Source organism: Xiphias gladius, chromosome 7 (assembly GCF_016859285.1).
Source record: "Xiphias gladius isolate SHS-SW01 ecotype Sanya breed wild chromosome 7, ASM1685928v1, whole genome shotgun sequence".
NCBI classification, from domain to species: domain Eukaryota; kingdom Metazoa; phylum Chordata; class Actinopteri; order Istiophoriformes; family Xiphiidae; genus Xiphias; species Xiphias gladius.
This window is the reverse complement of record NC_053406.1, coordinates 19,968,305-19,994,238: the sequence shown is the minus strand read 5'-3', so window position 1 is coordinate 19,994,238 and position 25,934 is coordinate 19,968,305. Positions and strand designations below refer to the sequence as shown.

Sequence of the window (25,934 nt, the reverse complement as noted above, 5' to 3'; positions counted from 1 at the left end):
GTTTAACGGCTTGAGCCACGCCACGGGGCTGCCGGCGCTGGCGGACTGCAAACTGAAGTCGGATCTGTGAACGGGACGGAACGGAAACGGAAGCTGGCTGCGGAGCACGCACGACGCTTGGCGCGTTTGCGCGAGCTGTTGGCGCCACCGGAGCAGTTCATAGAGTGCCTGAGGTGGAAGAGGCGCGGAGTTGGCTGTGCAGCTTATATTTCAGTACATTTGTCCTTTTTTTTGGTTCTAAATCGCCTCTTCACAGACATGACGAAGCTCTCGGAGGGTGCGATAGAGGTGAGGTTAATCTTTTTCCGCCAAAAAAACACGATTTTCAAAACGAAGAGCCAAAATTGCAGATGGTTTGATGCAGTTTTCTTAGTACAGTCTTTGTCCAGTCGCTCGTTGACATCCCCACTTCATGTAATATAAAGACGAATAAAGATGAAACCTTAGCTGTGTCGTTAACGTTTGTGTCCTTCTCAAGTAGCGTTAGCCAGCGCGCTGTCGTCGCACACGGTCGAAACTGAGCTCCGACTTTAACTTTAGACATGGAGGGTCATTTGGTTCTGGGGAAAATAAATGTTCAAGGGGGGGAAACATTATGCAAAACGTCAAACCCGACGGCAAAATGGTGTGACGCCCTTTGTGTTTACAGGCTCTGTCAAATGGCACCGGTGGCAACGACGCAGTGCTTCAGTTGGTGGTGAGTAATTAACCCAAAAAAAAATAAAAAATAGGATCACATAGTCTTCCTTTAATGTTTAGCCACTTGTTTACATCACTGCTGACCAAGTGACCTGCGTTGTCCTGTATTTTGTGGCATTTGGTGGTGTCAAGACTGACACCACATGGACACACAGTCTGTTTGAATCAGATTTAGGAAGCGTTCAGCAAAACAAAGCCGGATCACTTATTTTCCTCGGGATGGGACAGCTCCCCGAAAATGCATTTCAGGCCGTGGCATACAACTTGTAAATGCAAATACAAAAATACTACAATGTGTAGTAGTGAGCAGCGGTTTGAGGGTGGATGCCACACTGCACATATTTAGCAGAGTTTTATTTACAAAAGAAAAAAAGAAGTAATGCAGGTAATAACGTCTTGTTTAATTTGTTTGTTTGTACCATACACCGAAACTAAAGGAATGCTGTAATAAGATGCAGAATCACAAGATCAGACAAACAGAATATTTGGTGAGACAAACATCGTTCTTTGAATATATTGACCATTATCACTTGTATATCACCTTTCAGAACATTCGCAAGATTGACGGGGGAAACGGTCCAGCTCGCTTTCGGGTGATGATGAGTGATGGGCGGCACACTCTGTCCTGTAAGGCCCCCCCCCCGATTTATCTTATTAGATACATACAGGAAAGCAAGTTTGTATCCACAGAGACAATATGGTGTGTTCAGCAGGTTATTTGCAGAGAGACAGCAGAGAGTTATTGTTTTGTGGGACTGATAAAGATTTGATGCTATGATTGTTGATAATTTACTTGATTGCCAAAATTCAGACAGTTACCCATCATATTTCATCTTTTTTTTTTTTTTTTTTAATTAAGCATTGAATGTAGGATGGGCATGGTGGAGTTAAAGACGATGGCTGCTTATAAGAGTGGTTATTCTCCAGAGCCCCCTTAGTTGAATCAAGCTGGCCGGCCCCGGCCTGATTCTATCCTCTCATCTTTCTGCACCTTTGCAGCCTTCATGCTCTCCACCCAGCTGAACTGCATGGCGGAGGATAACAGACTGGCCCCCAACTGCATCTGTATTCTGAAGAGGCATGTGACCAATATACTGAAGGATGGACGGTATGTGGCTTTTCTGTACATTTCTTGACTTTATAGACCAGATTGGGGAGAATTAAGAGACAAATGATTGTGCCAATACAATGTTTGTTGTTACTGTAAACTTTGAAAATTCATACATTTGGAAGCATTTTGGACAGCTGAACGTGATGAGCTATTGAAGATGCACACAAGGCTGCTTTCTGCTGTTTATGGGGATGACTCTTTACAGACGGGTGGTGATCATTTTGGAAATTGATGTCATCAAGCCAGCTGAAGATGTTGCTGGGAAAATAGGTGACCCTACTCCTTACACTGAGGGTAAGGCTTCAAAACACATTTCATAATAGTATTTGCTACTTGCTGAATAATTCATGCTTATCTTGAAGCATTGCTCAGGGAATCTGTCTGTGAGGTGATAATGATGTTTAGATATAGATCGGTCATACAGATGAGGTTGTACTGTCATTGCAGGCCAACACTAATGTCAAGTCTCTCTTGTAGGTCAGTCTAAAGGCCTGCAGTCAGCTCCAAACCCCGAAAGCCGCCCTCCACTTCAGGCACAAAATAAAAATGAAAGTGAGTGCAAGTTTTAATTTGAACATGAATTAAAATGGGTGAAAATGTTCAGAATTCACATTTTAATGGAAAAACACAATGCAGAAAAAATTGATAAACAACCACCAGATGGCAGCCTTCCTCTATTGCTATCCATAATTTAGGTGACCCTCGGATTTACAGGACACAAGTGATTTTGACCGGCCCGTTGAGAAACATTTACATTTTTAGCTTTCTCAAGCTTTTGTTTTTTTTTTCTCAGCGTAATTGATACTCACAATTCTCCTGAGTTCCCCCTTTTTAATGTGAATGCTTGGTATCATAAACTTTAACAGCTATGAGCCTACGTTGATGGGTAGCTGTCGTTGTCGCTGCATGTCAATCAGTGTGTTCGCCTTTTTTTTTTTTTTTTGGATGCACAGTAGAATACACAAACGAACAAATACACAGCAAAACAGACTACCAGGAGAGCGTATACCCCATGAACAAACAGATTTATTTTTGAAACACTGGCAGTTTTTCATGCCAAAGATGAGCACTGGATCACAGCATAACAAATAACTTGGACCAGGAGAGATGTGCAATCCGGCTGTCAGAAGGGTTTTGCTGTCTTCTAGTGTGTGTCATAGCAGGTATTCATGCCTCTAATCTGCCATGTGGGAATTGAGGTTGTGGCAAGCACCCTCCTCATCAGCACAGTCATTGTTCATTTCTCTGTGTGTGCTGCTTGATCTGGGGGCTTAATTACCAGAAGTGCAGTGGTTGGCAAAGTGGGAGGACTTAAGTGGACACTTTGAACTCTAATCCTCCGCGTGAGACGCACACAAATCAAATGTGCAGCGCTTGTTCAAACGGAAAATCTCAAAGTCAGGCAGCACCGCTCTCCGGGGGAAGAGAAGCTCCAGTTCGTTATAGCATTTCACACTCTGCCCTGATTCTGTGAAAAGTGAATCATCCCTTCTCACGGAAATGCACATCACACATCCCCAACAACTTGGTTTGACAAGAGTTTTGTTTTCTATTCCAGTCTTTCATCTTGCTTGACTTGTGTCAGTGGTGATATATTTACTTTAAGTCATTAGGTTTTTCTTTGATGAAACTTCCCTCATGAAGTAAGATGATTGAAGTGATCACAGTTTGCAATCCAAAGAAAGTTGATTTTTGTAATTTGTCTATGATGAATAATGTATGTGCTTCTCTCTTGACTCCTCTCCATCACTGCTCTAAATGGATCATTTATTTCTCTCTTCATTCCTCCAACAGTGAACAGAGGTTTCAATAGAGACTTTGGGAAGAAGGCCCCATCTGCTGTGCCTAGTACTCCAGGGGGCAGCTCCAAAGTTGTGCCCATTGCCAGCCTCAACCCCTACCAGTCCAAGTGAGTATGTTTCCCAGTCATTGGGTTATGTCATGTCAAAAGGTTGCATATTTGCCATCTTTGGAACATTAACAACACATTACTGCATAAATGTATAATAAAAACAACAACAAAAAAAATGCAACACCGACCTACTAAGCACCAGCAAGACCACGTGAAGTATTGCATGTTGAAGCTAGATGTTGAGGACAACTGGAGGCAGGTACAATATCATGTACACTTAAATAATTTAATACAATTCTATACAATAGCCCTGCCACAGATACAACTTATTTGGCAGTGAATTAACTCGTAACAGTAGTGGAAATATTTTTTGCATCATCTGTATAAACAATATCTTTAAATTGGCCTCTAATATCAGCTGTTACTACCTTATGGCTGACATATCCGTATTGGTGTATATGTTGCCCAATAGGTAACGAGGGCTTGCAGGACAGGAATGTGAAAGATATGATTAAGTCAGTGCCTACATAGTTTGTCCACTAGTGAGCACTGAAACTTTATCTTTCAACTTTAAACTATCCTGCAAAAGGCAAATGTCCTGCTTAGTACAGATCAAGGTCACAGTTCTTCAAAGAAAAAAAAAAAATTAAGAATCCTTATCCAAAAAGTTTATTTGTTCATGTCAAGGAAAAAAAAAACACTATCGGCCAATATATTGCTATCAGATTGTGTATAGCAAGAACACACAAGAAAGATATAGGCATTTGTTACTATGGCACAAGTGTCAAGACTTGAACCACCCTGCACAGTTCAGTAGTAGAGGCCTTTCTCAAAGAGGACACGTTGAATTGCCGTGAATTGCTGGTGTCTCTGATTACATTACTAATGACTATGCTCTATTGAGGAATGCCAGTGCAGGGCTCATACTGCCGATTTATTGGCATACCTAAATGTAACAGCCATTATTAATGTCATTAGCTACACCTGTGCCTTTGTCTCCTGTGAGTAATCCAAATGTCCCTGAAAAGCCTGTTGCAGAAGAGGCAAGTAAATGATACAGGTTCAGTGCCATTCATCCAAAGGGCCACACGGGGGCAGATTATTAAAAGGCTGAGTTTGTGAATGGATGAATAAAGGCATGCGTATGTGTATGTTTAAATTCTGGGTCCATGAGGTGCTCTGACAATGAGCAGCAGTGACATGAGTAACTTGTCTCTGTCCGATAGGTGGACCATCCGTGCTCGTGTAACCAACAAGAGCGCCATCCGTACATGGAGCAACTCTCGTGGTGACGGCAAACTCTTCTCCATGGAGATTGTGGATGAGAGCGTGAGTGTTAATGTGGTCCCATTGTTTATTTTATTTAAATAAACTACAAGATCCTGGAAATCCTGTGCTGTGCCTGACCTACTTTTTATATTAATCAAATGTTTTATTTTATGACAGGGAGAAATACGAGTGACTGGTTTCAACCAAGAGGTAGACAAGTTCTACAGCCTGATCGAGGTTGGCAAGGTGAGACGTTCTTCCAGATAATGATTCAGGGTGTCCTAATTATCTGGCAAAACTTTCTTTCACTCTGCTGTTAAAGACGGATTTGGCTGCAGAAAGCTCTGTCAACAGCTGCCAGTACTTTGTGAGTTAAAACCACAGAGACTATGAATGAGTCATCTGGCTGCACTGTACCCATACAATAAGCGGCTTATGGTCATCTGCCAGCCTTTGTCAACCCCCCCCGGCTGTCTGAAGTCGTATCTTGTTTGCACCATTCAGTCAGGTGAAATGCTCCCCCAGATCGCCGATTAACACGCGCTTCATCCATCTGTATGGGCCAGGTCTATTACATCTCCAAGGGCTCCCTGAAGATCGCCAACAAGCAGTACACATCACTGAAGAATGACTATGAGATGACATTCAATGGAGAGTCCACAGTCATCCCCTGTGAAGACAGCTGTGATGTCCCCATGGTGCAGTGCGACTTTGTGTCTATTGGTGACCTGGAGAACAGAGACAAAGATGCCATTGTCGGTAAGGAGCACAAGTAATTTTCTACAAGGGCGTTTCTGAACCCAACCTGTGTCATTAAATAACATCAGACGGCTGTAACATGCAGACCTCTAAGAACAAGTTCTTGGCTGTTGGTAGTTATTACAGGTGTTTATAGAGTGACACCTGTCAACTTTGAACCCTCCTAGTACAATGTAACAAAGAGAGAGGCTGAATAAAACATTTAAAAACAGCCTATGTAAGATGTTTAATAAAGCCTGCCTACAATCCTAACCAGTTTAAATATATGGTGGAGGAATAAAAATCATTGGAACTGTTCATCCCAATTCGGGTTGTTGCCTCTGTAGCTGACTCAAAGTAGTTTTATTTATTTATTTATTTGTTTGTTTGTTTGTTTATTTATTAATAGACCTAAATAAAGATTTTTCCTTTTAGTTACGGCCCCTTTTTTTTTTTTTCTCCAAACCTGCTCCACCCCTAAACAAAGTCATATCTTACAGTATAAAATATTGTATATGAGCAGCTGGTTAGAAAAAATCTCTGAAATACCTGTCCTTTTTAACAGAGCACTTAGAAAGTAAAGACTAGGTGGTGAATTGGCATTGTTTCTTCCAATAGATATGTAAGCATAATCTGCATGACTTGAGGATCTGTCTTTTTGCTGTGGAAATACCCAGCAAGCCCTACTCTATACTTTCTCCTGTTTATTACTCAGAATCAGCCCATGTAAAGCCTTTCAGGAAAGAGCTTGAGGCTCAGTTTGTTCATATGCTGCATTGTTGATGTGTTGTTGTTAGTGGGATGATCCGCTGAATATGAGATGTTTGTTCTGTTTGGATGGTGGCCACCTTTTGCCAATCAGTTTTATGAGACATTAGTTTTGATGTTGTCTTATGTATTCTGTGCCCTAAACAAATGTACAGAGCGCAGAGTTGATGCCCATCAGTGAATTCACCGTGCATCAAACTACAGGTGGCTAATGTTTGTGTCTTTTATAATTCCTGCTGTGTGAGTGCACATTGTTTTCCTTTATGGATGGCTTGCGCTCTGTGAGGCGTAAACACATCGTTATTCTCTTAAGAACTGTGTATTGCAAAAAGCAAAAACCAACCAACCGATGGTCAGAGCCCGGCTCCTAATGAGGTGTTCCCAAGCACCCAATAATAAGCTATCATAAGCAGAGGATAGAGTTTGTAGCGGGAAGTAGAGCCGGATATGCTGGGAGGCTAAGGTAATTACTGTATATGAGCGGAGAGATAAAAGTGGTATTAATAATACTGATGACAGTAATAGCCTGTAGTGCAGATTGACTTTGGGCCCTATGGCAGAGCCGATGAGAAAATGAGAACCTGCTGTCACAGGTAAAATGAGGTAATAATAAGGAACCTACTTGTAATTCTTTCTAATGAAGACTGCAGCTTGTACTGTTGTTTGAGTAATTTCTCTCCTGCATACAAGTTGGCAACAAAACCTAGATTTTTTTTTTCTTCACGGTTTAATACGTCCTTTTACTCAGTGAGGGTGGGGGTTTTTAGTTGATGTTGGTGATGCCACTGTTGCACCTTTACAAATAAATGGTTCCGTCAGCATCTATTGTGCTTGATTGCATTAGCCAACAAAGTGTGCTTGATTTAAGTGCATTTGCAGAAACAATTGAAGCCAATTTCATGGATTCTCTGCTACATTATGAATGTAAGTGCCGGTTATACAGGCCAGTGACCTGTATGAAATGAATGAATTACTTATTTCCCAAGAGGCAATTTTTTGCTGGAAACTGTGGGACCTAGAGTGACCTGTGGGCGAGAACAGCAGAATCAATATTTATGGTATGTATATGTGGGAAGAATCAAAATTAAAACCATTTGTGGTTATGGTACAGGATGTGACACATTCTAGGTGTCAAAACTGTACAATGTGAATCATTCAGGTGAGGGAGAGAAAAATAAAGCCAGTTTCCTCTGCTAAAGTGTAACACTTATTTGTTTGTTTGTTTGTTTTTTTTTTTTTTCATTACAGATGTGATCGGAGTGTGCAAGACTGTGGAAGAAGTGACCCGCCTCACAACAAAGGCCAACAGAGAAGTGTCAAAGCGGACACTCAGTGTGATGGACATGTCTGGGAAGGTGGTGACTGTCACACTGTGGGGAGAGGAAGTGAGTATAGACATTATGTGGAGATTAAAACGCGTAATGGGGCAGAGTTGTTGGGTCTGGAGCTTTTTTAAATAACTGATGGAAATCAATACCAGCCTTTATGATACGAGGACGTGCTTATTGTAATGGTAAAGCTTTCTTCCGGGAACTCGTCTTTCCAAATGTTAAATAAACATGATTGGAACTGTCTTTGCGTAGAGACAATCTGTGAAATTGTGTAACCTTTAAGATCGTTTTTATTTGATGTAAGAGATTCTAAGACCATTTAGACCTGAATGACTGAAGCTCAACTAAATCTAGAGCACACATTCAGGGGGTTGAACCCAACAACATGAGTACTTGCAATAATAAACCTCTACCTCTGTGAAGCTAATAATCTTCAGTTTTTGGTGATCCTACGTCAGAAAGGTATTTTAATTAAAAAGGTTGTTCAGTGCGTTTGTTGAGCACTGTTAGGCAGTTTAAGAATCAAAGACGGTTAACAATGTGTGCAGTGTTTAATGAATCGTTGACTAAATTCCCTGTCACTGGGTGATGAAGTAACTGTGCGCCTGCAGTTGATTTTTACCAGTGGCTCAGAGGGACTGTGCTGAGTTTGCCACCATTTCTTTCCTCCTGACAAGAAGCAGAGAGTTCCCTGTTTGTTTGTTTTCGACAGATACCCCTTTTCCAGAGGGACATGCTGAGGTACACAAGATGTATAGTTTGCAAAGAATAATGGCAATGCCAAACAGCAAGTCTTGGAGATATTTTTCTCTACCTCTGAAGGCTTTACTGTTGCCCCCTCCTCCCTCTGTTATTTGGTTTTCCTCAGTTGATGTCCTCAGGTTATTATAGTAAATAAAACTGAAAAACCATGAAACTGAAAATCAAGTAAACAAAAATAAGTTTAAAAAAAAAAATTTGATATTAATGTTGGAACTGAAGTAAAAAATGTGCTCATTGTTTTGTTGTTGTTTAGCGTTGTGGTTCTGGGGATAGAAATGTCTGTCTTTTGGTCAGGCTGTTCACATCGGTTTGTTCAATACTTTGGTTTACAATCAAAATACTAACGACATTTCCATCAGCCTTAGCTGTTGCACTGTGTTCAGGGCTAATTAGCCACACGCTAACATGGTAAACATCATACCTGCTAATTATCAGCATGTTAGCATTGTCATTTTGAGCATGTTAGCAGTTAGCTCAAAGCACTGCTGTGCCTAAGGACAACCTCACAGCATCACTTGCATGGGTGTAAATGATTAATCTTTTGATACAAAGTACCAACACACAACTTGTTAAACAAAGAAACAGAAGTAGTTAAATCCAGACATGTACAAGTAACCACAAAGTTTTAATCACTGTCTACCCTTTTTCCATATCTATTTCTTTGTGTAGGCAGAAAAGTTTGATGGCTCTGGACAGCCCATTGTAGCCATTAAGGGGGCGAAGCTCTCAGACTTTGGAGGCCGGTCCCTTTCTGCATCATTCAGCAGCACCGTGATGATCAACCCAGACATCCCTGAGGCATATAAGCTCAGAGGCTGGTAAGTGAGCCTAAGGTTGATAGATAATGCAGTACAGAATTTGCTTATATGTCCAAGCGATTGTATGCTCAAGACAAAGTGCTTTTACAGCAGGTGTAAAACATGGATATACATTTTTTTTTGCCAGAGGGCTTTTTCTTATTTACTTCACCCACTGGAAGCCAACTTCTCACATGCAAGTATTACTGTTGAAATTGAAGAACTCGAAGGATTTAAATGGTGCGTTTCAATTTCCCAAGTTGTGAGAGTGCATGCTCTGATTCTCATTATCAAGATTATTTTTCCCCCATTAGCCACAATGTGGGGGGGGGTACTTCAATGCAGCATTTCATATAAATGTAAATCATACTTAATCTGTGGAAAAGGGTTTTTTACTCCTCTAATTGCCTTTCTAGATGAAATGAAATCCATTCTAATTTCTGTGTGATTATGTTGATTGTAGCATTTCTTTTTATCTTGGTGTGTGGCTGTGTAGTGTGCACATATGTTCTTCAATGTTTGTTTTCCCTTGAACACCTAGGATTACGTGGAAACTAGCCAAAATATCTTAGTCCTTTAAAATCAGAGCAGTTACATGTGTACATGTAGTCATGCGTACTGCACTATAGTTTAATTTATTAGAAGAACTACAGCCACATGCAGAGTTATATTACAGAAAACTAACACAATTAAGACATGTGACTCTATTCCTTGAAGATTTTCTCTTGGCTTTTCTTGCAAAGGAATACAGAAACATTAAAGACGCAAGCTTTCATCTTTTCTTTGGGCTCCCGTGCCAGTTCCTCGATTCTTCATTTCCTAAATTATTTCTTCTCCCCTGTGTATAACATGACCAGAAATAAGTTTGTACATTAGTATTTAATTTATTTGTGCCAGACATGTGGATAAAAGGCATTTTTGTTGTTTTTCTTGTCTGTTTTTAAACAAACACATCACTTGGTCAGTGTGTGGTCTCAAGGTTTATAGGGACACATTGTCAAATGGGTGTATGAAATGGTACAGGGAGGTGCATGATTGATAGATGAGTCAATGCTCATATGGACAGGGGAGCGGGGCTTATACTTAACCTCACTCCAGCACTGTGGCAAGCTGATTGATCCGTCCTCCTTAGAGATCCCACTCAAGCAGACCTTGTTTGCCCTTACTTTTTGACATGAAGGCAGATGTCTGTATTTGTGAGTGAAGATTCAATTGATTCTATCCAAAGGGTTTCATTTATTTACCTCCCAGTACCAGTGCCTGCTCTGCCTCGATAAATAAAAGATGGTAAACAGTTCGAATTTATTTTGCGACAAGTCCTGTGCAGTCTTTTCTCCTGCTTTTGACAAATGTGGCTGTGACTGTTTATTCTTGATCACAGGATCTGATCTGCATAATCAGAGCAGTGAAATGTGGCTCTTTTGCAGGTGAGAAAGAAAAATACGCTTAAATGTGCCGCTTTAATCAGATATCTTGGCTTATGGTACTTACCTCTGGCTTCTCGAAATATATATATTTTTTTATATTTCATGTCATTTCTCAGAATGCCGACAACTATGAACTGCTCTAAGGGTTTTTGTTTTTTTTTTTGTTTTTTTTTTGTTTTTTTTCCTTGATGGTTTTATTTTATATTTGTGTACTGAGATAAAAGAACATTTTCTTTCTTTTACCATTAAGTCCCGAATGAGTTTCCACATCCCTGCTGTAGCATAGGCTTTTTACACTTCCTCTGCTCCTTCTGCCTAACGACCGAAGCTTGTTCCCCACTTTCTCCAGTCAGTTCTCAGCTGGACAGCTAGAGATAATGATCCTTAAATCCTTGTGTTGGTTTATCCACCAGAGAAAACGGGGCTGGTCCTTGTGGGTCCTCTTTGGACAATGGGTTCCTACAGGTTTGCAGGCATCCACTAATGACCAGTTTAAAAGTCACAGATGGAAGGAGGCCAGGCCTGACTCATTACTCTCGATCCAAGTCAATCCAAGGGAGGACCATGGTGAAGACAAGATTGTTATGCAGCATATCTTAGAGCCGTAGCGCAGCTAGCTTCATGCTTTGAAGAGAATGGAGGGAATAACCTCCTTTATTTATCTTTATTTTAAGGCTGCATTACAGAGATGATACATAGTGATGAGTAGTAAGTTGTCAGTGTATGTTTTCACTGGAAGACTGCTGGCTGTTGAATACATAATGTGTGTTTTGTTGTGTTGGTGATAAGCCTGGGTTTCAGGATGGTAACAGTCCATGAAATGTGTCCCTTTTAATAATTGTTCTGTCAGCCAACAGAACACGGAAGCAGAATCAGTTAAACTCTGAAATAATCTTTTGATAAGTATTTTTTAATCTTGTACAGAAGAACCCAAACCTTCTTCTCCCTCAGCTGAACAAAGATATGCCTTTACTGTCAAGACTGCTGAAACATCATTGTTCTACTCACGTGGAGGAGTGTTAATTTGATTGTGTTTTGGCGCAGACCGTTGGGACTTCCTCACATGAATAGTCTATCCTCGTTGGGCTGTTGACTCAAACTCATGCAGAGTATTAGTGGTGCCCCTCAGCACTTTCCAGTTTTCTTATATGGAAAGCTGAGTACTATCCCTTTAATGCCGCACTAATTAATCTTACAGAGATGAAAATAGCTTTAATTTCCTCAAATAAGAATGCTGCAGTATGCGCTAATTATCTTGATCCTGGGGTTAATCTGGGGTCTGGGTCTCAGTGCGTTGTTAACTTGCATGTGTTGTATGCCCCCACCCTCTTTTTGAGATTACTTCAGAGGCTGCCAATTTAGCATTAAATCTACAGTAAATTATTTGTGAAAATTATCAGTTTAAAGATCAGATTCACATTTACACTTTCATCCATTTAACTGTGCAGAAGCAGTTGTCCATTAGGTGGCAACAGCACATTTAGAGTTGGTTGTGCTGCCTTTTCCCATACTGTCAGGCAGGGCAGTCACTTTTCTGTTAGCTATACTTTGTCATATTTATTCTCAGTTCTTGATGCTATCAATCTCATACATTCACCATTAATTGATTTAGTCACACAAGTCCAAGTTGACATTTTCCCTATCTTATAATGACTCCAGTATTTCTACATATACAGGCCACAAAGCACATAGCTAGGGCAGTAATTATTATCCAAGAAGCAAACATGCTTTAGTATAGTCGTCTAGTGAACATGATGCCCGACTATTTAATTGACTGTTATTTACCCAAATGTTTCACAGTGCTGTATTGATTTGAGAAAAAAAAAAAGATGATGTGGAGTAACTGGCTGAATTACTGATTTATTAACGTAACTGCATTAGTGATTGACTTACTGAATGGTATGAACCAAATTTGCTAACAGAGGTGTCTGTCAAAGTGAAGGATTCTGTCATTGGTGAATAATAGGAGGCAGCCGGTCTCCACTGTCAAAGTACTCCTCAGCCAAAGAAACTCATTCCCCAGATGAACTTCTGGGTCTGCTCAGTGGCATGCAGAGCTGTCATTTAATTAGCACTATACTTTATTATGTTTTGTTTTTTGACGATAGAAATTGAATCAATTTGTTCCTTTTCTCTATCATGCATGTTAGTAAACTGAATGTCTTTGGGTTTTAGACTACTGGGAGGACAAACTAGCACTTTCAATGCCTAAGGTTGGGTTCTGGGAAATTATAATTAACATTTTTGCAATTTTCTGATATTTTATAGACAAAACGATTATTGATTCATCAAGAAAATAATTAGCAGGTTAACCAAGAATGAAAATAATTGTTAGGTGCAGCCCGGTTTTTGACTTTCTACAGATAGTTTATTCTACTACATATACTGGCCAGGTATAGATTTGCAATTTCATTGCTTTTCTAATTCAAAATACTGATATGTAAGTTACATATTACTTTTAAAAGTTTTACAAAGATGTAATCTATCATTCTATCTCACAGGTTAATAACTTTTCCAATAGGATAACCTTTATTTATACGGGTATGCTGAGGTTATGTTTATTTAAAACACAGCAAAGTAATAGGTATGCAGGGAGTTCAGTTTGCGTTACTACTGCACCATTTAAATCCCTTTTTTAATCAGAAAAATACCATAGCATATTAATAATTTGTTCCTTTTTTTTCCCATTATATACTTTCTCTGTCCTTATAGGACAAACTCATTAAAATTATTGTGACATACCGAGTCTACTGATGCATACAGAATGGTCCTAGGGTGAAGGGATGACATGTAAATATTTGATTGCTGTATCCCCCGGCTTTTATTCTACAGTGTTCTCTTACACACATGGTTTTCCAAATGCAGTCTGTGTGATCTGTCCATAATAAGGAAAATTAAACGATTTGCTATAATTCTACCAAAATGAGAATAAGGGAAAACATACCTTTTTATCCGCTTTTACATTTGAATAAACTACCACTGTGGCTTCTTTTTAGTCGCTGCTAGTTCCATATTTGACCACATGTCAGTCACTACAGATGAAGTGGCTAACACCATGTCACGCACAACATGGATTAATTGTGTCTGTGGTGTGTTTGCCACTCTCAGCTGAGGCATTAGAGCCTTAGCCTGGAGCTGAGAACACTGTTTACTGACAATTTCCAATCATCCCTTCATACCACCTCCTTTGACATGTCACCGCTCCAGTCCTGTCCTTGTTTATTGACACACTGACATTTAACATGTCTGTGGCGTGCACATGCTTGTCTGCCAGCCTCCAGTCATTTATGTCTGTGCTCCTGCAGATAGTTTGTCTCACCGAAGCCACACTGCTCTAAGCTGGGATCTGCGTGCCTTCAGTTGACTGTTTCACATTTACTGCCAGATCTAATTTGTCCTCTTTTTGTCTGTTTCATCATGATCACTGTCTTCTGTGCCATTTCTGTTTCATGTGCTCCTTGCTGTCTGGGATGAGAAAAACAGCAGCAGCAGCTTTAAAACTAAATGCTTTCACTGTGGTTTCTTGTCGAGCATTTTGCAGCCCTTTTCGGGTATCTGTCAAATCGGATGTCCAGAGCAGCCATGTAACACTGTGAAGCCCTACAAGTCTGCAGTCTTACCTTTTTATAGTGTGATGCATTTTTAATAATCTCAGCTATGTTGTCACATCATTTTTTTTTTCTCCTCTGTAGAACATCTGTCTTAGGAGAGATGTTGAGCTATGACAGAAAATGGATTCCATTATGTCTGATTTGATTTGTCAGAATATCTTTTTTTTTTTTTTTTTTTTCACCCCCTTCCCAATCTCCTAACTGGGTACAGGAACAATTAAAGCAAAACAGTGCAGGTAAACTGGCGAGGAAATTGGTGCCGCCATAAAAAATTGCTCCCATTTGTCAATAGGAATGGGAAGCGGGCAGCCTGTGCGTTGCTCAGGCCACAATCTGAGCCGTTAATGGGGAAATTTTCAATTAGTCATGCCTCCAGGAGCAAGGCCTGCTCTCCCTGTATTTACAACTCGACCTCCCCATTGTGTGCCACTTTGCCTTGTGGCCAACAGATTAGTAAACTCTATTGATCTTTGTGACCATTTTAAACTGTTATTTTTTTTCCCCACAACAGCATTTTATCTCCACCCATCTTTCTTCTCATTCTACCCCGCCTTCACTTTTCTTCTTTATATTGTCTTTCCTGAATTACCGAGAACATTGGGCAAAAATGGGTTTCTGATATCACCGTAACAGCCCTGACCCAGGCCAGCTCATCTGTCCCTTTGCTCTTGATTCATTTCACAAGCCTCTCAGCCTGCCTTGCTCTCAGCTCAGCCGCCCCTGCTTTAACAAACACAAATGGATCCTCTGCCTGGAACAAGATTTTTTCTTTTTAAGCTAACTGTTAATTGGATAGCCTGCAGTCTGTTGATGGCCATGTGAACAGCAGCGTATTGTGCAGACTTTTTGGGTTCAGATGTATTTAAATTAATAGTGCTGCAGTCCAAAAGCGGGCCTCTGCATACCAATAATACAGATCTCTCAAGTGGAAATACAGCTATTTTAAAATTATTTTTGATGTACTGTAGAATTTACTTATTTAAAAGGGAAACTCCAATGATTTTACACACTAAAGTCAGTTTAAAGGTGGGAGCACAACTGCATATGTAAAAAAAAAAAAAAAAATAAAAAAAATTAAATAGTTGTATAAAGGCTTTTGTGGCTTCAGAGGGAGCTGAGCAAATTACCTCATCGGTCTTTTGGGGCTGAGGGAAAAAAAAAATGTGTGTGTGTGTGTGTGTGCAGTTAGAAGGAAGTAAACTTTCCAGACCTCTTTGAGGCTAGAGTTGACAGAGTTGTTGGCAGTCCAGTTGCATTGTGAGTTATGTAGGCACCAGGTTTTGACGAGGAAGAAGAATACGGAAATGAAAAAGATATTTAGATTTTTTATTTATTATTATTATTTTTTTACAGTCTATCGTGAGGGATAATTTTGTAAGACTGGAGTGCTAAATCGGTCGAGTACTCTTAACTATATAGAGCTGAAATGATAAGTGGATTAATGGATTAGTCAATTGGCAGCAAATTAGATGGCAGCAATTTGATAATCAAATAATATATTAGCATTAAATTCAATTTTAAAGCAAAAAAAGGCCAAATATTCAAATATTTATGCTCCTCAAATTGGAATATACCTTGGCTTTGGGCTGTTAGTCAGACAATAAGCAATATGAATATGCCAACTAGGGCGTTTGGAAATTGCGGTGCACTGCTGACTGGTATTCACTTTATTTCACATAGGTATGACAAGGAGGGCCATGCCATGGATGGACAGTCTTTGACGGAGTTGAAAGGTGGCAGCGGGGGAGGAAACACCAACTGGAAGGCTCTGTCTGACGTTAAGACTGAGCACCTGGGACATGCAGACAAGGTACACACGTACTCAGCTTTGCCTTGATGTACTCAAACATTCAAGATATGGTAACCCCAGACATATTGTTATTCAAGGATGACTCTTTGAAGATATTCAAGGACAAACCGAAAGGCCGGTGTTGAATCTCAAACAACAAATATGAAAGTGCTCACAGTCAAGCTGCATTTGTTATCAAAAACCCACAGTACACATTGAAGGTCTATATAACATAGTGTAACCTTGTTACTCCTAGTTCTGCTTTGCGAAGTACTTTTAATTGACAGTCAATGTGATGAATCTTCATAATCATTGATTAATAAAATCACTGCACCACCAGATATTTGTGCTTAAAATCAGATCCACCAAAGTTTCCTGATCTCCTACTACTCATTAATCCCTCTGCGTTGTGGGTGTCCTCTCACTGTCTTGGTGTGTGTTCTTGGTGAAAGTCACATTTATCTCTGGCATTGATTACAAAGGGCTCTATTCTTTGCCCTAATGAACTAATGAAATTAGTGCCCTCAGATAAGTAAAGTAATACGTGTTATTTAATCCTCCCCCCTTTCTATTATGGGAAATGGTGCTCACACAAGTGTATGAATTGTCTAAGGCGGATAATGTGTCCTGTGCAGAGATCTTAACTTGTGTAATTTAACATAATTTAACATGCTCTACACATTAGTAAACATCGCAGTGTGATGAAAATAAGACTAGGACAATTAATAGATGCAAGTGTTAATGAAAGGGCACCAAGAGGCACAAGAAACACAATTTTGCACTGGCTGTAAAAGACAAGAGTAAGACACTGGACGTGAGGGATATGTTGTCTAGTTGGAGGCTCAAAGAAGGCCTGAGGTCCCATTGTCACTTAGAAAAAAACAAGAGGTTCAAAAATACATGGATTAAACAAGAGCAGCAGTTATCGGTAAGGCTCAATTAAAAGAAAAATACAGTTTGGTGAATTAGTAATTTCAGGCTTTTTTTATTCAGTGGTTTAAATGTGCATGCATGTCAGCTGCCCGAGGCTGTGAATGACCCCGTCATACTTCTGGTGCCCTCATAATTCTCTTTTCTATGGCCTGCACTGTACGATTCCTAGTCACAGATAATAAATGGCTTATTGCTCCTCCCTATGTCTCTTTTAGTGTAGCTGCTTCAGCTTTTCTATCATCTGGTGGCCTGCAATGGAGCTTAAGCAGTCAAATCCCCCCCCCCTTTTAAATTCCACATCCCAAATCCTGACTATAACCATTAGCCCCCTGTCAGGTGAAAGGCTTCTTTCTGGCACTAGCTCCCTGCTGTTTAGGAGAGGAAAGGTTAGGAAAGGTTTGACCCGAGGCTAAGGAGGCTCTTGCTCTTCCTCAGTAAGGCATGTGATGAGGCCTGGTAATGACAAAGGAGCTGAGCTGAGGCTGTCCTCAACCCCTCTGAAACATCCCATACACAGGGGCATAAGGGTCATGCCTCTCAAGAACCCCCCCCAACCAAAGTCTGTTGCAATTAATTGTCTCTGTCACAGAGTCTTTGTGTCACAATCTCGAGTTTCCACATTGCTCCCGTGCCCTCTCTGACAGTAAGTAGTCACCCGCCTTGTTGGCTTGACACTGCATTTGTAAAGGCCCGTGACAGAGGCGAGAAACCAGTTCCTCTGTCCTCTTCCCACTGTGGCAGTGCCAGTCAGTCACACGCTAACTGAAGAAGTATTGACTTGATTAATTGAACTTGTTTCGGGAAAGAAGCAGAGGTTGATTTCTGGGTTGTTTTTTTTGGTAAACAAAAACAGTAATGAAAAAAGATTAGCCCGTGGTTCCCTGAGTTGGAACAGAATCATTTTCTCTTGTTTTGTTTGTTGACAATGACCACGCTCCAAGGGGCTTTTTATTTATCCTAAATGACATGGAGTATCAATTGCCTCTTTTTGAAGTTAATTGGGGTCTACCACCTCTCGTATTAACATAATGATCAGCACTTGAAGAGAGAGAGAGAGAGAGGAAAGAATTGATTTCCATTGTACTTTAGAGATATTCTATTTTTGAATAAATTGCTTTCCTGTTTATTTTAGCAAACGTTAGAAATGATAGTACTAGTGTGTGTGTGTGTGTGTCTCTTGACTGTATACAAATTTTTTTTTTTTTTAAAAACTGTTGTTGACAGTGGAAATGGATGGCCAGGTCAGTGAAATATTTTAAAGATGCATTCAAATTTTTCAAAATATGCCAGTTTTTCTTTTTCCAGTCCTCTTGGAGAAACTCTAATTGCAGATACCTTTGGCCTTAAGCAGTTCTTCGCAGGTAACATAATTGCATTTACATAGCGACGCTCATGCTCGGTTGATGTACTCAGACGTTAAGGCACCAAAGTGGCAGGCGTGTTGCTCTGCTCCCTGACCCTGAACAGGCACCTTTAGCTTTTTAGCAAAGTGTGCAGGGTCCTAGTCTCCTATCTTGTTGTCACAGCCGATGCTGAGTTTAGTAGGACAGGAGGGCTCTGTCCAAAACAATCAGCTGTTAGGATGTGACAACTATTTGTTGTATGAATTACGGGCCGCCCTGCATGAGGAAACCTTTCCAGATGACGAGAGTTGATGTGACTTGTCTGCCAACATGTTGAAACTTTTCATCTCTTCATTACAGCACATCCAGAGATGCTTTTTATATTCATCTATTTCTGTCCAATGTGAAATTCATGACACTTGCTTGGGTGTTTTCCATGCCGACTAGGAATGTTTCCCGAAGGCTGTTTATGTGCAGCATATCTCTAAAGTTTGCTTATTCCTCACAAAAGCAGCAGCTACCTCTCTAGTTTGCATTTGTGTCAGAGCCATCAGGATTCTGGGAGTGTAACCTGTGCATCTACTGCAGAAATATTGCTTTCTGAGTGTTCACATACTCCACTACATGCTTCTGAAAATTTAATGTTAATGTTATTTTCATGCTCTTTTTATTATTTATTTTCAACAGTCAACATATCTAACATAGAAAACAAAAAGGTCGTGAGAGTGAGAACGCTGCATTTAGTAAGAATTACATTTCATTAACTTTTGGCACTGAACTTTTGTTGATATGGATTTTTGTTTGTTTATATTCCTTTTTAGGCAGACTACTACACCTGCATAGCCACCATAGTGTACCTGCGCAAGGAAAACTGCCTTTACCAGGCTTGCCCGAGCCAAGACTGCAATAAAAAAGTGGTAGACCAACAGAATGGCATGTTCCGCTGTGAAAAGTGTGACAAAGAGTTCCCCAACTTCAAGTACCGTCTCATCCTTTCTGTAAGTGACTCAGCAATCGATACCCTAAAACTTCTGACTTTTTTTTCAGCTGTGCCACACATCCACACACAAGCATATATGCTAATGCACATATCTTAAATCCCTGTTCTACCTGCCTAGTGCTAAACAGATGCTCCTGCTGAGGCTGTGGGTGTCATCCTTCTAGTCGTTCTCATTGCCTTGTCTTTCTCCTGACCTGCTGTCCTTGTACATCTTCCTGTCTCCTGGGACTCAAGCCACACTTTCGCCTTATGGCCCAACCCCTGTGGTTCATAATTGCCCCAGTCTGATAGATCAACTTAGAGAATTTTAAAGCCAGTTCTGCTGTTTCTGTGACACAGTGTAGTGAGGACATAATTTTAGATTGTCTTTACACTTGCATTAGAGCTATGCTGGGTTAATTGCTGAGGCTTTCCATCCTGTGATGTTAGTCATTTTACAGAAAGTGCAACGCTGAACACCAATACAGGCTCCTTTTCTCAGCTCATTATTAAACAAACATTATTTTAAAAAATAACAACATTAAACACAAAAAATTACTGCAATTGCAGCCGGGCATCTGAATTAGGCAGTTTTTGTTTTTGTACCGGCACCAGTCGACATATTGTTATTCTTCACAAACTGTAGCATATGCTGTGAATTTGCTTGCACCGTATGTGTCACAAGTGCACCATGACTCTTCATGTTTTCCCAGGCTTGCAAGATATAGGCTAATTAGAGGATATTATGACTTCTTAAGTGCAGAGAGATGTGTTCAGTTAACAACATACCATATTTAAACATCCAACAACAAACAGGAGATCAAGACACCCTTATACAAAATTTAAACTAGAGTACACTGATCTATACTTGTTTATGGATTAAACTTTTCTTCCTGTTTATTCATGCCTTTTGTTTTCTGTTTGATCCGTCAGGCCAACATTGCAGATTATGGAGACAACCAGTGGGTGACTTGCTTCCAGGAGAGTGCAGAGGCCATCCTGGGCCAGAATGCAGCTTACCTGGGGCAGCTCAAGGACTCGGTGAGACTCCCCTTCCCGAATATAATACTGGCCTGAGGAAATGGCCAGAGAACAGCTAAACCTCAGGCTTTGTGCCTGCCAAACAGGCACACACTCACACAATCTTGCGTAGACAAATTTGTGTTAAGGACTCCTATTGTGCTGTGTTCCTTTCCAGGCATAATTACTTAGAAAATCACAGTAGGCGTGTCTGAGTGTTCAGTTATTACTTTATTTTGCACTTGAAACCTGTGATTAAACTAACATTTGATTAAAAGAGTATGTTTACTTCTTTCATTGAAATTGAGCCAACCACGTTTTTCTCAATTTCAGAACGAAACTGCCTTCGATGAGGTCTTCCAACAAGCCAACTTCAACACGTTTGTCTTCCGCAACAGAGTGAAGCTAGAAACGTATAATGTAAGTCAAACAGGAATGGTGATTAGTCTGATAAAATGCCTACAGGTTTGTTGTCGCCGGAGCATGGTTTCTAGACAGACCATATCGCTATAGTAAAGTAGAAAATACTGTTTGCCCATGTGACAGAGGAGGGAGGAGAAAAAACAAGATCCCCTAAACAACGTTCATTCCTACGTGAGCTAGAAATGCATAGCACATAAAAAGGTTCTAGCAGTTTTGTTTTTCCTCTTTGATAGTTTTCCCATTCATTAACAAAACTACCTAGCTATCAACTTCACTGACAGAACCATCTCTTAAAAAAAAAAAACTCAGTTTTTGCCCTGGAATGCCGCTCATTTTCATTGGCTTTGTGAAGGTTGCACACGCAGATTTGTCGCGGTCACTATTTCCTGTAGGCCACACAGATAAATGTTTGTTTTAAGGGAGGCGCATAAAAGAATTGATTGGGCTGGGACTCTGAGCAGGAAGTCTGGAGCTGAGCCAGAGGATGCATCCGCCTTTAACACACAGAGGAGGCCACTGTGTCTGTCACATTCAGCTCAGCCTCCTAACTGCCAATGGCACTACTACAAGCAGGTATTGGCTGCTGCCTCCAAACCCCATATTCCTTCAACAGAGACACCTGCAACCTCTCTTTCAGTTTTCTCCTTCTCAATGCGACAAGCCAGCCATTGTGGCGTGCTCCTCTCATGTTGTCATGTGTACAGTGTTGCATAGGCTTGATGTGGGGGGGAAAAAGCAGGGCCTGACCTTTAAATATGCTATTGTCTGACATTTTATAGTCGAAACGATTGAATTGTTTAATTGAAAAAGAATCAGATTCATATATGAATTGATAGTGGAAAATAATCGTTAGTTGCAGCCCTATTCTGTATATTATATATAGTTAATTACCGCTAAGAAATTTATTACTATCATTATTATATAGTGTTCTGTTATATAGGAGCTAATGACTCTGCAACTGTTATCAAGAAGATCGAGATTTATTGGGCTTTAGCATTCAACTCATTAAAGGGTTGTGATGCATTTGTTGCTCCACATCAGTGAACCAAAACTCAAATTGACATGAAGTTCTTATTAAGCAGCAGTGTTGACGGTGGCTACTAGTGTCCCATTAAGGATAAAGACAAAGCATTCAAGTGTGTCCGGCCATAATTAATCTCATTCTGGCATCAAAATTCTTAAATAAAGGATCATAGTCTTTGTAAAGATAAATATGGGGTGGCACTGAGAAGCAAAAGCTATGTCACTTAATGTGGCATAGCTTTTGACATAATGTGTGTGTAAATGTAGTTGCTGTCCCTGTTGGCTTTATCTAGACATTGTAACTGATTGAAGTGTCTTGAAAGGATGACACTGATGAAAAAGGGGATATTGATACTGCTCTCTTTTCAAGGCTGTCCATTGCAGTGCAGCCCCAATCTCCACCACATTTCTGTTTCCATTGCAAATGGCTGTGTGGATAATATTTCTGTACTGCCCTCATAAATCCTTTCTTTCTGACAAGATCTGGCCATCACTAATTATATGATGGAGTCCGTTACACTATTCTGGGGTTACAGTGCAAGGTGAGCGTGTGAGTGTCACGAATAGGGAATTGGTTCCTAACTCCTGTCCCTCTGAGCACTGCTGGCTTTGTATTTCAGATCAATTGTTCTTAAACCAGTTTCCAAGGCTGGGTAAGAACTACGGGTGTAGCATTGTGTGCAAGGATGAATTATCCATGTAAGATAGGGATTTAAAAAGTTGTTTTTTTTCTTATTTCTAAGATACTCTTTAGATGTTTAGTTTCTGAGTGTCTGTGTGAATTGTCAGTAGACTGCAGGCTGTATAGGAGATAAGATGCCTTGTTTTCCACGTAAGAAATGGTTAGTTTCCTTGGCTCTTGTTTTACTATAAGCGTTCCTGGCAAGTTTAAAGTTGTTACAAAAAGGTCACAGTGGAGAAAATTTATGTGTGTTGTTCCTCTCGTGCTCATGTGTATACACACTCGCAGTTCTAGCTATAGAGGGCCCAGCACAGGTTGTCCAAGTGTGGATCAACATCCAAGTTGGCTGTGGGATGGTGGCTGCTTACAGATTCTCTCTCACACACAGACTCTCTCACACACACACACACACACACACTCACACACACACACACACACACACACACACACACACACACACTCTCACACACCTTGTCTAAACTCACCCACTCAACTGCAGTTTACATTACTTTGAGAGTATATGGAGGACGTAGTATACAAGAAAATCACTGTAATAATCCTTACTCATAACTCACCATTTTATGTTTAAAATAACATGCAGGTGGTTAATTTTTAGTGAATTGAGTATCCATCACTGTTCCCACATGTCGGGGGAAGAAAAACCTGCTTTTATTGTGTTAAAATATGAGTTTACAGAAATCTGTTAATAAAATTATCATATTAACAATTTTAAAGATTGTGGTGACATTTGTAATATTTAATATGATTTTGTTTGTGATTAAAAATTTTCAGGTTTTATTTCCATAGTGCACAATATTGATCAGAAAGGAGACTTTTGGTTAACGTTGATTAAGCAAAATCAGTGTTTTGAATAACATAATTTAACCCGTTGGATTTCCCCCCTCCTTTGCCAAAATGTGTAAATGTAGCTGGCCAGACAGGGGCAATATAGGTCTTAGCTAGGGCTTCAGGCTTAAAGTTAGCGTTATTACATAAACTGCTGCACTGATGATAACGTTCAGGTCTCAGAGCTAAGCATCCATGTTACTGAAAGATGAATCCACGGCAACCTTTTAGAAACCCTGACAGTTAGTTAACAACACTTAAAGGTGCCCTCTGGAGTTCTCTTGTAAACAAAGTTTCTGTTTACATTGTGTGTATCATTGAGGACCGATAAACTTGTTGAATGCATTATTTAACATACAGCAGTGTGATAAGAACTACCTAAATGACAGAAACCATCTTTGGGAAAAATTTATTTGATGTGTACTTTTGATTTCTTAGTTTGTCCCATGTCCCATCCGCTAACATGGAGGGGTGGGGGTTTAAGACCAATACCGCATCCAGCCACCAGGGGGCGTTTGAGATGTTCTGTCATCCATCTTTGTATAGTTTTTTTTTTTTTTTTTTTTTTTTAATATTCTATATCATTCAGTGTTTATATCTGTTTGCTAGCCGGCCATCCTCTCCTTGCTTTTGGTGCATTGCTACATTTCATGGCTACTAAATTTTGATCAGTGTAATAGCGGAAACCGTTGGCAGGACTGTGTATTGCATTGCGCTCATGCATGTGCATACTCATGTGACTGCAGGACACAAACAAACTGTTAAAAACATTTCTCCATAGCACTACGACTGGTCATGAACTCCACAGGCTACCTTTAACCACCGTAGTAAAATTATGTCCAAAATTCTCAAAGACTCTTCTGTCCATCTGGATCCACATGTGTTCCTTCTACTGGACGTTTTTAACCTGTTTGCCATGTTGCACCTATTTCCTCAATCTCGCCAAATTGGAGCCATAAGTGACATATTTGTTCTATAAAATGGACTGTACAGTTTTAGTATGGGGTTCATTTAGTCATAGTGATGTGTAATGTGACAGTTGATTCTTGTTCATTCTAAAATGTAAACTATGATGGTGTAATTCTCCATTATTTCATAATTTTGTATTTAAAATGTCCATAGTTCTCTTGCATCACAAAAAACAAATGAGAAATGGATATAAAACATGGCTATTCATAAAGAATGTGGACACCAAGTCAAAGGATGATGATTTACATGTCACCCTCTTCAGCAGTGGAGGATTAATGGAGACAAAATAAGTGTAACCTCTGTTTAAATCCAGAGAATAATGGTCCTGGTAGAAATGACCTTCCCCTGTCTAGACAGCTGTAGAGGTGGTTATGGCTTTAAAAGCTGCCTCTTTTGCAAAACATTAATTTGAACACCAACGCAATTCAGACATCCAGTCTAAATGTCTCACATTAGCCCACTTTGTTATTGGAGAAATGAAAATGTCTGCATCTGTCTGCAACTGATAATTAATATATTGCATTTTTGTGTGTGTGTGTGTGTGTGTGTGTGTGTGTGTGTGTGTGTGTGTGTGTGTGTGTGTGTGTGTGTGTGTGTGTGTGTGTGTGTGTGTGTGTGTGTGTGTGTGTAATACTGGGTTATAAGGTCTGATGCAAGTGTCTGTTGTCCTGTGAGCCTGGGTTTTACTGTGAAAGAAGTGAATATATGTCTCATGAATGATTTTCTTACTGTCTTCTCTGACAGGATGAATCCAGGATCAAGGCTACAGTGATGGAAGTGAAGCCTGTTGACCATAAGGACTACAGCAAGAGGTTGATCATGAACATAAGGAAACTGGCCGCCCAGTAAGAACCTCTGCGATCTATGCCAAGTATTTTGCTTGCTTTTGCAAGTTTTCCTTTGTTTCTGTAAAGCCAACAAACAACTATACAAGTATCACAGATTTTTGCTGATGAAGCATTTCTGTTTAGTTTTTTGTTATTGATTTACCTCCCTGTGAGTGAGTGATCCTCAAAGTGGTATTTTGGAGTACTTATGGAGTGAATGTTCACCTTTCCTTTGTGAAATAATGATTGGTAGCCTGATTCTGGAGAACTTAACAGACAAGGATTTTTTTTTCGTTCTTTGTTATTTGAGGAAGCAGAGCGGAGAGTAGGTCAGTAAGCCACAAAAGAAATCATCACTGTGTCTGTCTTAAGTCAGCCAGTTGTTCCTGCATACACTCTGGTCATGTGGGGGTGGTGGCTGCTTTAGGCAGAAGACCAGCAAAGTAGCTAGCACTCTTTTTCACCCTCTGATGCGCACTCAGAATGGCTGGGCTGGACCTGCACATCCCTGATAAGACCGTTTACTCTCCCACTCTTTTTTTTGGTCCATCTCTTACATACTTGCAAACATAAGCACATATACACATGCACAATGCAAGCCTTATGGGAAATGTACTACATTCTATTTAAGTACAAGGTGTATTTTCGAATGCCTGTAATTGTTTTGTGACTTCTGTAGTTCAGTTCTTTTTTTTCATGCTAATTGATTGTGAGAATAAAGGTGTTTGAAATCAA

At 40.1% G+C, this 25,934-nt stretch overlaps 1 protein-coding gene across 1 annotated transcript; it reads left to right on the top strand.

Annotated features, from left to right (window-relative positions):
- Positions 1-143: 143 nt before the first annotated feature.
- On the top strand, positions 144-25,934 carry rpa1 (replication protein A1). The gene is made up of 17 exons (XM_040131145.1): positions 144-288; positions 650-697; positions 1,248-1,326; positions 1,699-1,807; positions 2,016-2,104; positions 2,288-2,362; positions 3,605-3,719; positions 4,889-4,991; positions 5,109-5,177; positions 5,498-5,690; positions 7,686-7,822; positions 9,200-9,348; positions 16,046-16,175; positions 19,252-19,428; positions 20,343-20,450; positions 20,763-20,849; positions 25,117-25,934. The coding sequence occupies exons 1-17, from the start codon at positions 259-261 to the stop codon at positions 25,219-25,221; spliced, it is 1,803 nt and encodes a 600-aa protein (XP_039987079.1). The 5' UTR covers positions 144-258; the 3' UTR covers positions 25,222-25,934.

Coding starts and splice junctions, on each gene's coding strand:
- rpa1 (XM_040131145.1), top strand. CDS start 259: ATGACGAAGCTCTCGGAGGGTGCGATAGAG. Junction 289..649: donor TCTCGGAGGGTGCGATAGAG/GTGAGGTTAATC, acceptor TTGTGTTTACAG/GCTCTGTCAAATGGCACCGG. Junction 5,178..5,497: donor GCCTGATCGAGGTTGGCAAG/GTGAGACGTTCT, acceptor TGTATGGGCCAG/GTCTATTACATCTCCAAGGG.